The sequence below is a fragment of the Salarias fasciatus genome, chromosome 3, assembly GCF_902148845.1.
Source record: "Salarias fasciatus chromosome 3, fSalaFa1.1, whole genome shotgun sequence".
NCBI lineage: Eukaryota > Metazoa > Chordata > Actinopteri > Blenniiformes > Blenniidae > Salarias > Salarias fasciatus.
This window is the reverse complement of record NC_043747.1, coordinates 9,546,470-9,559,981: the sequence shown is the minus strand read 5'-3', so window position 1 is coordinate 9,559,981 and position 13,512 is coordinate 9,546,470. Positions and strand designations below refer to the sequence as shown.

General features: G+C 47.0%; 1 protein-coding gene across 3 annotated transcripts in view; it reads right to left on the bottom strand.

Moving 5' to 3' along the window:
• Nucleotides 1-325: 325 nt before the first annotated feature.
• stim2b (stromal interaction molecule 2b) overlaps nt 326-13,512 on the bottom strand; it is a 35,835-nt gene continuing 22,648 nt past the window's right edge. For 2 of the 3 annotated variants that reach the window (XM_030085032.1, XM_030085049.1), the window contains exons 3-12: nt 10,560-10,671; nt 8,772-8,883; nt 7,718-7,833; nt 7,455-7,632; nt 6,710-6,887; nt 6,433-6,594; nt 4,974-5,074; nt 4,655-4,893; nt 4,329-4,572; nt 326-3,201 (exon numbers count right to left, since the gene is read on the bottom strand). In XM_030085032.1, coding sequence (XP_029940892.1) covers nt 2,568-3,201; nt 4,329-4,572; nt 4,655-4,893; nt 4,974-5,074; nt 6,433-6,594; nt 6,710-6,887; nt 7,455-7,632; nt 7,718-7,833; nt 8,772-8,883; nt 10,560-10,671 — 2,076 coding nt within the window. In that variant the 3' untranslated portion in view covers nt 326-2,567. The remainder of the gene's footprint in view (nt 3,202-4,328; nt 4,573-4,654; nt 4,894-4,973; nt 5,075-6,432; nt 6,595-6,709; nt 6,888-7,454; nt 7,633-7,717; nt 7,834-8,771; nt 8,884-10,559; nt 10,672-13,512) is intronic. The other variant, XM_030085041.1, reaches the window with a different exon arrangement.

Genomic DNA, 13,512 nt, shown 5'->3' with positions numbered 1-13,512 from the left:
CCCCCCCCCCCCCCCCCCCCGCCCCCCCCCCCCACACCCCCCCTCCTCTCCTGGTGCGGCGAATTGATGAACCATCAACACGAGTTTCATCACGTTCACTTTGTATTGATAAAGCAATCATGCATGCTTTTCTTCTGTGTTTCACGGTTTCTCCTGCTCTCAAGACAAATGGGGTGTCAGAATGATACCCCCCCCCCCCCCCCCCAAATACACACACACTTCTGCGTCAGCCCGTTTCCACCGAGTGACGGATCACGGCTCAAACTTCCCGTTTAGGCTGGATTCTTCAAAAAAAAAAAAACACGACTCCCAAACATCTCAGATGCCTCCATTTTTTTTCCTCCTTTTTTTTTTTTTTTTTTTATTAATTCTTCTACAGTATACAAATAATCACACACAAAATGTTCTCAAAAAACCCCTATAGCGTCTCGTAAACATTCACTTCCTCCTCCTCTTGCAGTCCGTCCGTCGGTTTCCTTCACCGTGTGCCGCGTCGTCCAGAACCTTCAGTCTTCTTTCGTTTTAAAACAGAGGCCACACTGGAGATCCTCACACACACATACACACACACGCTCTCTCTCTCTCTCTCTCCCAGACACACCTCGTGCACGCCGTCACCCCTTCCCACCCAACCCCCCCCTCCCCCCCCCTGACATTGCATGGTTTCACCGCGGTGACAGCCCAGGTCCGGGATGAAGAAGGGAAGAAAGCCAGAGAAAATCACAGTGTGAAGCAGGAGCTCTTGACATCAGTGCGCTCGGTTGCGGGCCCAGAGGTGAGGAACGGGGTATTGCATGGGTCGGCCTCGAGCTTTAGAGTGGTGCGGGGGTCGGATTGGTGGGGGTGGGGGGCGGCGAGCATTTGGTGCAGCCGTCAGATCTGGATCAAATAATTTCTTGGACTCAATTCCACAGCTGCAACAGAAACATTTCTGCTATTGTGCGCCTTTAAAGGCACAACACGCCTAATAAGAATGTCTCACGCTGAAGTACCTTTAAATGCGTCCGAGATTCGACCAAAATCTGGCGGCGGCGCCACGTGCGAGAAGAGAGGGTAGTCAAAAGAAGACCAAAAAATAAACAGAAAAGGTATGGATGACTGGCTACAGGATGCAGTGAGTCAAGTAAACAACGGGGAGGCTGGAATCCGGGGAAACGTGACCGATGTGGACGAAATCTGCATATTCAAGAAAAACTTCCATCGGTTCATAGGAACCACCACCGTTTATGAATATTTAAAAACATCTAGAACATGTGAAAACAAAGTATATATATTTATATATTTATTTATATATATATATATATATATATATGGAGGAATCCATAAGCAGTGGCACTGAAGACGCCGCAGATAATTGTGGCTCTGGTATCATGTGCGGCGCCGGTCAGTGCGGCTGCCCATGCATCCCCCTCATCTCTACATCTTTTTTTCAATATGTACTCCGCAAGCAGCGGCTCTTTCCCAAAATACCAGGAAAGCAGTAGTGCAACTAACTTTTAGCAGGTTTTTTTTTGTTTGTTTGTTTTTTTGTTTTTTTGTTTTCCTCTCCAAAAAAAGGAAATTAATCAAGTACGTGAGTTCAGGACTCAGACACTTCACAAGCTGCAATCCACCATTCCACCGAGGAGACGTAAGGTAGGACACTTGAGAAGGAAAAACAAAAATAATTTAACAAAAAAAAAAAAAAGGGGGGGCTTGACCAAGCTGCGTTACCTTTTTTTTTTTTTGTTGTTGTTTTTCTTCCTCTTTAAGTGGGCGTGTGCTGAAAGTGAGGTTTAAATATATCCAGTAAGAACAGCAAACGCGAGGAGCTGAATGTACAGACTGCCCCTTTAGACCCTTCGACTTAGTGGCTTTTTGGTTCGAACTCAAGACGAAATTAAGAAACGACAGTGACCTTTCTTCTTGACCTGTTGGGATCTTTTTTTTCGTTTTTGCTTCCTTCTTGCAATAACTTGTGCGTTCCTTCACTCCCGAGCCGAGGACAAAGTGCGGCGGCGTACGGTACAGGTGGCGTACAGGGGATTCACTCGTCCTTCTACTCGCATGCATTTTCGCGAGACGTCCGCGCGGCCGACGCCGTTTGGTCGCAGTGCGGTTTTCCCCGACGGCGCGAGAAAACACGCTCGACTGCCAAGAAGCTTGTGCTGTTTCTTTTTTTCTTTTTCTTCTGTTCTGTTTTGTTTTTTTTTTTTTTGTGCTGCGGTTTTACAATAGAGGCCCTAAGAGTTGACCGTGAAGGAACGCAGGAGTTATTCGGGCGAGCGGTCCGCCGCGACCCCCCGGGGGATCCGCGGGCTTCCGGCCGAGGCTGTGAGTGAACTAAACTAAAAGGCATTATTGAAAAATAAGGCTACCAACCTGGAGAACACTTCAAGGCACCCAGACTGAGCTACATTCCATCTCTGATGACAAAGAAAAAGAAGAAATCCAGAGAGAAAATAAAACGTTTTAGCTTACAGTGATGTCCTTCTTCTTTTTTTTCTTTTTTTTTTTAGTATTCGGGCTAAAACTCTTTATGTTTCTTCTCTCTCACTCACTCACTATCTCACTCCGAAAGTTTTTTTTTATTTCTTCTTCTTAAATAGGCTTTTGATTTTAGACGAGGAGCGCTTGATTTTCTCTCCATTGTCGCTGGAGTCCTGGGAGGAGGCGCTCTGGAGCTTGTACTCCCGTCCCAAGCTGCGGCCCTCCGAGTCCAGGGAGGTGATGGACGGGTGGCGCCCCACCTTGGGCAGCATGCTGGCCGGCAGCTGGCCGAAGCTGTAGGACTTCTCCAAGACGCCGTTGTACACGCCCTTGCCCGTGGGCGAGGGCAGGGCGCTCCCCTGCGTGAAAGGTACACTTTGGGACTCGGGCGAGATGCGCGTGAGGTCGGGCGAGCCTCTCTGTGCAAAGGGCTGGCGCTCCAGCGCCGGGGAGGGCGAGGTGGAGGGCGGGCCGGACGGGGTGGCGGGCGGCGGCAGGGGGGGCGGCGTGGAGTCCCTGAGGCTGCTGCTGCTGCTGCTGCTGGTGGTGGTGGCGGCGGTGGGGGAGGCGGTGGACGGCGGCGGCGGCGGCGGGAGCTCCGAGCTCGGGCTGAACAGCAGCAGCTCCTCGCGGGAGATCTTGCGGTACGGCGGCTCCGAGTTGTGCAGCTGCTTGCGGACCACCGACGAGTTGAGGCCGTCGGCGTCGGGGTTCGTCTCCTGAGCCGCTTCCCTGACGGACGAGAGCAGAGGAGGCACTTCAGTTGATGAAAACCTCTTTCGTCTGATCAAAACTGTCAAATTTGGAGGGAAATTGATTACACTGAGGATCCTGTTTTAACCATATGAAGCACAAGGTGCAAGTCCGACTTTAATATAGTGAAATAAATAAAAAACACTTTGACTCAAGAACAGTTCCTTTCCAACATCTGACCTCACCTCCTTCTTACGTTAACAAAACGTTTTCAGAGGATTTTTTGACTTTACTTGGTTATACGATCAGTCAAAAGTGTACGAGACCACAGGATGTCGCGTTTACATGGGACTTTTTATTCCTTCATAAATCAGAAAAAAGCCTAATTCTGCTCTGAAATGACCATGTAAACAACTGAAAACTTTATTCAGATTTAAGTTTAAATCCAAACAGACCGGCAGGTTTATTCTCCTTTAGAAGTGGATTATATGCTAATTAGGCGCGACTTCATTCTGATCGATCTGCGCATGCTTCGCCGTGATGACGCGATATTCCAAGACGGCGGCCCGCGGCCCGCGTTTCGACTCGTACGGAGACGATTTATTTAACGGCAGTTTTAGAAGAACTGGATAAAATGAAACGAGCGGATCGATCAGCGCTTAACAACGCGGACATTTTCAAAACTGCAGCGTCAAAGTTAATCGAGAAGGAAAGACGAGGAAAACGCCGTTTACTTCCGGGAGACGTCATTACGTCACGGCCGCGCCCGTCCAATCAGAGAGAGAGGATTTAATCCTTCGTTTTTCCCATGTAAAGACGAAGCTCATGAATATAATTCTGAATTACTTAATTCGGAATAAACCGATTCCGAATTAAAAACACCATGTGACCACGCTCATTGTCGCACACACTGATAGTGAAGAAATTCATTTGAATTCAGACCTAAAGCAGACTTGATCAGGCTCAAATAAAAAGCCACACCTTGAGCTGCGTGCTTAAAAAAAAGTCCTCCGAATTCTTTTAAAAGTTCTCGATTGTGTGTTAATGTTTAGATTCACTCTCCACATATTAGTCGGCACCAAAACAAAAAACAAAAAAAACCCAAACGTTACCACTTAAGCCCAAGTTAAACGCATCAGTGTAAATGTTGTGACTGCGTGAAACACCTGTGAGTCCAAACTGTAAAACCATTCCGCGGCGTTCCGGCCACCGCTACATACCCCCTCCTATCCGAGCTGAACATGATATGTTCGTCATCTGCCTCGGGGTGATAGGAGAGGGACGAGCTGGCCATGGACAGCAGGTCCGGGTCCGGCGACATGAGCGGCGACTGCGGCGAGTTCATGATGCTGCGGCGGGAGCGGCACAGGCTGCTGCTGCGGGTCAGCGGGGGTCGCATCAGGGTCGACGCTGGAGAAAAAAAACGATTTTTTAAAATTGATTTACTCTTTTCTCTGTATTTGTGATGGAAAGGCCGTGTCGCCAAACTCACTGGTGAACTGTGGAATGATGGGGGGCGTGTCCTCGTCCAGGTCGTCCACGCCGCCGGCGATGGGGTAGGGGGGCACGGAGACGCGCGGCATGACCACCCAGCTGTGGTCGGAGTAGAGGCTGGCCGTCAGGCTGGGCAGGCCCGAGTTATTGACCACGGGGAAGCCGCACAGCTTCTCGATCTGCTGCCAGCGGTGGAGCCGCTCCCTCAGGCACGCCGTCACCTCGGACAGCGCCTTCCTGCGAGGAGAAGACAGCGAATCATTTACGTTTTTATTGACTGACTTACCGATCGTGATCTGATCTGAGCCTCTTCTCACTTCGCCTCCAGGATCTTGTGATCCACCTCATCCAGCGACGAGCTGTGGGCGACGTGAAGCGTCCCGAACACCGTGCCTCTCTTCTTTTTTATTTTCTCCGCCTGAAACACAAGCAGGACTGTACTTACAGCAGGATGGAAAAACCCCCGTAGAGACGCTGAGTTACAGCGTCGTCACGGGACTGAAAGCTTCTCTACTGTAACCCAGATTAATGGGGTCTGGGGTTTGTTAGCCAGCCTGATTGCGAGTCTCCCGGGGACTCGAGGGCGACGCCGCCCCATTAATCAAACCGGCGGTCTTTATTGTTTGTCCACTCTGACCTGGAGGTCTCATGCAAATTTGGATTTGATGGGGAGAAAACTGGGCTGAAGTTTATAATCGGGGCGTCCAGAGAGAAAAATGAGCCGAGGATGTTTCTTTCATATGTAAAAAAAAATTATACTGGAGAAGTGAATGACCTGCAATACATATTGACATTTGGATAACTTAAACGTGTTTTTCAAGGAAAACAAGTTCAAGTAAATCAAGGAGGGCAGCAAAAAGTGTGTATTTAATAATAGAAGAGGCCCATTTAAGTGTTCTTTAAAGAAAAAGTCAGAACAATCTGACTTGTCTGTATTGTAAACACGCCTCTTTCAATAAATGAATCCCTGATTCAACTCAGTCCGGATCCTCCAAATAAAAATCAGCACTGATGACGACCACATAATATTACATATCTATTTCAACGTATTGCTGTAAAGCAGGATGTCATCATTCTGTTTTCATGTAAAATAGTCTTAATGCACAAAAACGTTGTCATACTTGCATTGAAATGACAAAAAAATGATTGAATTTCATGACTATACTGTAAAATATGAATAGAGAGCTTTTTCTGTGAATAAAAATTAACTTTTCTTTTGAAAGCTGTTATGATGGACCACAGCTGGGTTGTAAACTCAACCTTTGACATTAATCTTTGATTTTGAAAACTATTTTCTTAAAACTAGGACATAATTTGTTTTCTTTTTTTAAACTTGCTGCAAATTACTACAGTAACTGCCACAAAAAACCTTGCAAAACAGGGAGGTTAGATTTTTATTTCTATAACTGAACGTTTATCCTTGTATTTTCAAAGTAAGTTGTCAAATAAAAAAAACAGTTAACACCTCTTTTCACATTTTTAAACCAACTCAAGCTTTGATACTCCAAGTCAGACCAATGAATCCCCAAAAATACTTTGTCAAATCCTCTTATTGTTGTTATTGACGTGGTAAACACATCTTGAATTAAACCATTTCTCTCTTTCAACTAAACCACATCAGGAGATATTTGCACCTTTAACTTTAAATTGTCCCTCGGCTCTCACATCAAGACCCCGTTATCCTCCCAGTTAACATGGATTCTGATTCGTATCCCGTCCCGTTAGAACGTTACTCCCCTCCCATCAGGGCGGCGGCGGCGGCGGAGGGGAGGTTACCTCGTCTTTGGCGACGCAGAGCTGGAACTCGGCGCTCTGCTTCTTGATGTTGTAATACTGGACTTCCACTTCGTGCGTGAGCTGCAGCCACTTCTGGAGCGCTTCGGGCACCGAGCGCTCCGACTGCATCTCCTTCTCCGCTCGCTTCAGGGCCTTCCGTACCTGCAGGGGGCGGCATTGGGGGGGGGGGGTAGTGGGAATAAATGTTCATAAATGTGACTGAACACTTATAATTCTGCACAGAAACTGAGGCCGGCGGCGATTCAAACTTCTGCACCTGCACCAGCTCCTCCTCGGCGTACTTGAGTCGGCTCAGCTCGCACTCGGCCCCCTCCCGCAGCTCCCGCAGCCTGTGCGCCTCCTTCTTGGCTCCCGTGATCTCGTCCCGCATTTTCTGCTCCAGGTTCTGCTTCTCCACGGCCACCGTGCGGTTCTCCTCCTGAGCTTTCTCCAAGCTGGAAGGCAAAAAAAAAAAAAAACAAGACCCGGGAGGTGCGCCATGAGTAAAAATGTTGAAAATGAGAAAATACAGCAGAGAGAACTTGCACTGAAACACCAGAACACACGCTGGGGCTTTGATCGGTGCAGTTGCTTCACTTTTTTGTGTTAAAGCTGCTATTTTAATGAAGATCCCGGAAGATTTATGCAGACAGGATGTTTGGAAGCTTTCATCACGCAGCAGACCTTCAGATCGTTCATCTCTACCTGCTTCATCTTTATAACAGGGCTGTCAAACACAGGGGTCACAGACAGTCGAATTTCTTCTTTAAACTTAAAGGCTGAGGTTTTTTTTCTTCGTTGTGGTGCAGAGCTCGCTTAATGAAAATGTATTTTCACAAAAACAAGCAATTACAACAGAAAATAATCATTTCAATGATGTTTTATGGTGCAAAATACAATAAAATGTCCCAAAAAAACACCTGAAACCCTTGATTTCTAATATATCAGCAGGCAGAATGACAGCAGTGACCCTGGGCGGAGGATCTGGCCAGTACAGCGTCTCGTCTTCCCGCCTCTCTCACCGGCTCTGCAGGTCCAGCAGGCTCTGCTCGGCGTGCTGCAGACTCTCCAGATCCCTCATCATCTGAGAGATGTGCACCTTGCTGGATTTGTTCTGGACGTACGCGAACCAGCAGCCGCCGACGCCGATCACTATGGAAACCATCAGGACGAAGTCCTTCATCCAGTTGTGCTGCGGCCCTGCGGAGGGGGGGGGGAGGAAGAGGAGCGGCCTTCACTACTTCCGGTCGTCCGGATGGGGATCGCGGCGACGGCGAGGACTTACGGAGGGGAGGCCCGAACAGCACGGCATCCAGCGCCTTCAGGTTGAGCTTCTGCTTGTGCCGCTGGTCTAAAACCTTCAGCTGCATCGACATGAACGACGGCTCGTTCGCCGCTATTCTGGAAAGCGGGGGAGAAATCACAAAAATATGTGACGCAGGCGTCGACGGCTCCGTGTGTGTGTGTGTGTGTGTGTGTGTGTGTGTGTGTGTGTGTGTGTGTGTGTGTGTGTGTGTGTGTGTGTGTGTGTGTGTGTGTGTGTGTGTGTGTGTGTGGAGAGTTATAACCTGAACATGAGCTCATGCTCTCGCACTGCACCGCCTCAGCTGACCTTCATGACACCGCCGCCGTCCTGCCACCCCCCCCCCCTCCAAGGATCCACATACCACCACCATCTTAAACCACTTAAGACAACATGGCAGCCTGAGAAACTGTACCCCCCCACCCCCCTCACGCCGGCCTCGCAGTGACATCACTTCATGAGTCAGCGCCGATCGGCTCGGCGGCGAAACGCGAAACCCTTCGATACCCCTCCCCCCCCCCACTGCAGGTCACACTGCACATGTCTCTGTTTCTCCTGTAACGCTGTAACGCTCATCTGACCGTTTCATCCTCCAAACGGGGCCGGCTGGGAGGGGCGTCGTCTCTCCAAGGGTTGCAGGTTTGATTCCACGTCAACACACCGAACCCCCCCAACCCTAACTCTGGCAGGTGGAGAAGTTCTGTCTTTATGAGTGAAATCTATTTATGAAGAGCTGCATAGATAAAGAAGATTTAGTCCAAATTTAACAAGCTTGAGAGGATTGATTCATGACCCCTGCCGTGACCTTGAAGGGGAAAAAAAAAGCCTCAAAGCTCTGAAACTCCTGATAGGAGAGTTTTTAAACGCTGTGTTTCCTCCAACAGCCAGCAGTGGGCAGCATTAAACAGAGTAATGAAAACTAAAGACTCCTCTGGGTATTCCAACAGAAACATCTTCATCAGAGGCAAAAGGAGCAGAATCTCCTCCCGTGCCGCTAACGGCGTCCTGGCGTCGCGTTGCGGCGAAGCGTACTAACCGAGGTAAAGTGTTCCCGGTGACTCCGAAGTCCCGGAAATTCTTCTCGTACTGCGGCAGCTCCACCGAGTCCTTCAGCCACCGCACCGAGTCGTCCACCGTCCAGTTGTGAACTGAGCAAAGAGAGGAGGAGGAGGAGGAGAGGCGTTTGTTAAATCGAAAGAAAGCTGAAAATTTCCCACACTGACAAGTCGGTGTTTCACTATTCGGCTTTAGATTTAATATTACTCATTTAATTTTGATTCTAATTGATAATCTTCTTATCTATTTATCCTACGAGGAGCAACAGTTCAAAGAATTTCACAGTGATTATTTTTAGTAGTAGATTTTAATTTCCAACTCCACTCAAATGCTTTTATTTTTACCGATCCTTTGACGGCAAAAAAAAAAAAAAAAGTGTAAAGAAAGAAAAGTCCACGAGCTGATTGTAAAAGTTTTAGGAAAACTTTAGGTAAAAGCAATGACGAAGACAAACAGAAGACGAGTGGATGATTTAAGTTTTAGACAAATGAAGGCGGTAAACAACAGTTCAGGACTCAGAGACGGCTAAACTCAAATCCTCTGATTCCAGTCAGGCGACGCTGGGAAAAGTGAGATTTCTACCATTTTCTAATCACTTCAGTGAGATTAACACCTTTTGTGGGAAAAACTGAAAAAAACACACGTTCTGTAAATTGGATGACAGAAAGTGACCGACTCAAGACAAAAGGTGTCTGAGGCAAAGCAGCTGCTCGTTGTTCTGCTTCCAGTCAGTATTTTTTTTTCTCTTTTCTTGCCGCGTGCGCTTTAATTCCAGATACCAAAACCAGAACTCGATCTGAAACCACTGAGCTCCACAGATATGAGTGATAAAACAAATGCTGGCGCATGCAGGCCGAGGCTGCACGTTTGAAGATTAAACATGAGTCTGCGCTGCGAAAAGACGAGATGCTGCGACTGTGACTAATTTACGGGAATTACGGTGTTTTGTGTTGTTTAGGAATTAAGTAATATGCGACAAACAGGCCGTTGCGGCTGTGTTTAAACAACATTTCCATACAAAACAAGAGCAATAAGAAGTTGAGCTAAAAAAAGAGCAGACTGTCTCAACATGTTGCAGTCAAGAAACACATCGCCCCCTAGTGGCCTGGCATGCAAACTGCACCGTTTTCACACCTCTCAAGGATGTTTGTAGATGAAATCGGGGCCCCAAATTTGTTTTGTTTTTTTTCTCTGTGTAAGTGTCTAGAAATGGTTGCACTGTGCCTGGCACCATATAAATAAAGCTAAATTGAATTGAACATCATCTGTCGTTAAACTTTCTTCCTTCTGCGTGAATTTTTCTTCTCAGGCATGCAGACCTTTTTCTGGACGATCGATTTCAACTCAGTTACATAACGCTGCTGTCTGGAGGCAGGATATTGTCATTTCCGTGGGCTCAAAGTCAGCGTGTGTTTCAATAAATGCAGTCTATTGTTAATTATGGTCGCTCATTTTAGGACTTTTCTTTTTAATTTCAGGTTTTTGGGGGCTGCATAAAATGACACTGGGTGCCGAATTCGGCCTGCGGGCCTCGAATTACACACATGTGCACTACCGTAGTGTAACGGGAGGCTACATGCACGTGTGTTTGTAAGAACTGTCTGATACCTTTGCAGGATTCTTCTTGTTTTATCAAACATAACTCCAGGTTTATTCGGCGAGCTCTGCAGGACTATGAAAGCAGCGTTTGCTGCAGAGCCCTCTGACGTGTGTGTGCGTGCGTGCGTGTGTGTGCGTGTGTGTGTGTGTGTGTGTGTGTGTGTGTTACCTTCAGAGGTCTTCCAGCCCCTCCACAGCTCCTCCACTGTGATGTGCTGGTCCTCACGGTGCAGGTTGCTGTGTTTGTTGGTTTGCTGCTGCTTCATGTCTTCTATTATGAACTGGAATCGAAGGAGAGGGAAGAAGAAGAAGAAGAAGGAGAAAAAAAAAAGCATTTGTGTGAGTTTACAGCACTCTGAGATGAGGGGGGGGGGGTTCACTCAGATCGTCTCTGTATGTCCATGTGAGGGTTCAGCAGAGACTTGGCTTTGCCTAAAAGTCTGGCTCTGAATCACACACGTACACACACTTTTTCTTTTTGCTGAGCTTTCTTCCTTTTAGGGACTTTGCACAGAGAAAAGAGAGCCATGGCGGAGGCGCCGCTTCCACCTGTGTGTGCGTGTGTGTGTGCGCTCGAGAGTGTGTGTTCTCGGTTTCCGGCCGTCCTCCTTTGGTAGCTCGGAGTATAAATGCCCCCGCAGAGAAAAGCCGCCGCTGACAAACCCACCAAAGGACCGCCAGAACACCGGCGGCATTAACGAGGGCCGTGGCCGACTACCAAGCACTACAAAGCCCTCGTCTCGCAGCTTCGCGTTTATGTGTGTGTGTGTGTGGCCTTGGCACGAACCACAAAAACAACCCGACTTCAGTCTAATTAATAGATCGTACCTGTTTCTGAGAACTAATTAGCCTCTGATAGCACTGCAGCGCGGCGCGCAGCCATTACCGCCGCAGACTTGACGATCACTCTGAACCGGCCCAGGATTCGACGCACACGACTCACATTTGTGTGGAATTTAATGCTGTTGTGAACCTTTAAAGGGCTTATCTGCATAGAAACTGTTTATCAAAGGGAAATACAAAGATCCTCAGTAGTTTTTTTTTTTTCTGCACATCATTCGGAGAAGCTAAAATCCGTACTTCGGTTGTGTTCAGAGATGCAGTGAAGCTGCTGCAGCTTCATGTAAAGCTAGGAAAATCCGCTCCGGCCGCAGAGCCTTAACATGCAGATGAGAAAGTGAAGCTATTTAAGTCACAAGATAGTATTTTTACCCCCTGTTTAACAAGCTTGGATTTAAAGAAAAAAAAATGTCTGAGATCGAAATGTGTCAGTAAGCATGAAGGATTTTTCCTTTATGCATGCAAAAAAAATTTAAAAAAGTAGTGTAAATTAAGGAAACTACAAGAAAAAACAGGACGATCTGCAAGTACATGGAGCTTGGGGACAGATAAATAGAAGCTTATCCAGTAAAATAGCTTGTAGATGTGTCAGTGTGAGGAGACGGTGCAGCCGTCTCCTTACTGGGGGGGGGGGGAATGGCTGCGCCGTCTGCAGGGTGAGCATGTTCCGCCGCCTGTGCAGTCAAACGCTAAACCGCCGCCGGTGACAGATCGCGGTGTTTTGAAGGCTGTTTTGACACGGCGATGAATCACAGCATCACAGATCAATGACTTTCATATCTGACTTGATAAAAAAACAGCACACTCTGATTGTAATCCGGCTTTAAAACACATCACGTGCCGGATCACTGACAGATGCCATCAACGCGCCGCTGCAACTAAACTCTTTTGAAATATTCCTGAAAGCATGTGCAGACACATCTTAAACACATTTCTTTTTTTCTAGAAACATTTCACATATTTAGATGGAAATCTGCAATTCCACTCATCTCTGTTTGCTGTGAGGTTAACATGAAACACAAAAGCTGCCTGCAAAAACAAAAAAAACAATGATCAATCGGGGACCAAAATAGCTTAAATTACACATTTGAATGTAATACATGCAATATTTAAGGGGAATCTTTACATTTGTAGCACAAATTCAGTATTTTAGTTATGACCGTCTAGAAGTCGAGTGGCAATGATGCACAATAAGGACAAAGAGAGCGAGAACTGCATGCACAGTTCACGTCTTGCATATCAAACATCCAGTTCAGCATCTGTGTTTATGAATTCCGCCCGGCTTGGCCCGGCTCCAGCTGGGTGTCAGCACCTGAGGGATTAGGGAGTGCCACCTGCCGAAGCAAAGTGCGCCGGAATCCTCCCTCAGACGCGAACCGGCTGCACGACAAAAGGAAATCACCTGTTTGTGAGCAGGTCGTGAAAAAGCAAGTCAGCTGCGGCTCTCTGCAGAAAGCAGCTGCAGGAAAAAAAAAAAAAAGGGTTTGCATGAAGCAACGTAACGCTACGTAAAATAATGAATAAAAAAAAAAAAAAAGAAAAAAGATGGGGTGAAAGTGAACATCCCCATGCATGCCTTTGGAAATTTTAAGACTTTAAATGAGCGGCGTCGACACAACGCAACACTGAGACCCGAGCTGAGATGTCGGTGATGCTGCCATGAAAGCTAGCAAGTTAGCGTTAGCCTCAAAGCCAAAGAGTTTGGAAAAAACATGCATAATGCAGCAGCTACTGGACATTTCACTGTATTTTGCAACAGAAGGTTTCATTAAAATTGCCTTTATGTTGAGAATTCCGTCATTTTTGGTAGAAAACAAACCAAAAACAACTTTAAATGTAAAACTTAAAGGTTATTATGGCTCTATTATTCCAATCCAGCCCACTCAAGACGAAACTGTTCTGAGCTGAGGGATGTTTGACTTCCCTGGCTGAAATGTTGACATTTGTTGAATCGGGGGAACACGGCGGTAAACCGAGACTTAGAAATAATAATAAAGGCAAGTCACATGAAGCTGATAGACGCATGTTTGTAGAGCCGTCCGTTTATCTATGTGATCCCAAAGTAAACCCCGAGGATTTCACTCCGTGTAGCATGTGTTCAAACACGTGAACTTCTTTTTTTTTTTTTTTTTTTGTTCTGAGGGATTCCCACTTGGGTTTGCCTGAAAAGCTCTTTCAGCACCTCGGTAGTGGACAAAATCCTCTCCTTTTTGGTTTTTTTTCTTTTTTTTCTCCCCAGACTTCCTTTCCACAATACAAATGCAAATGTGTTTCCCTTGCTG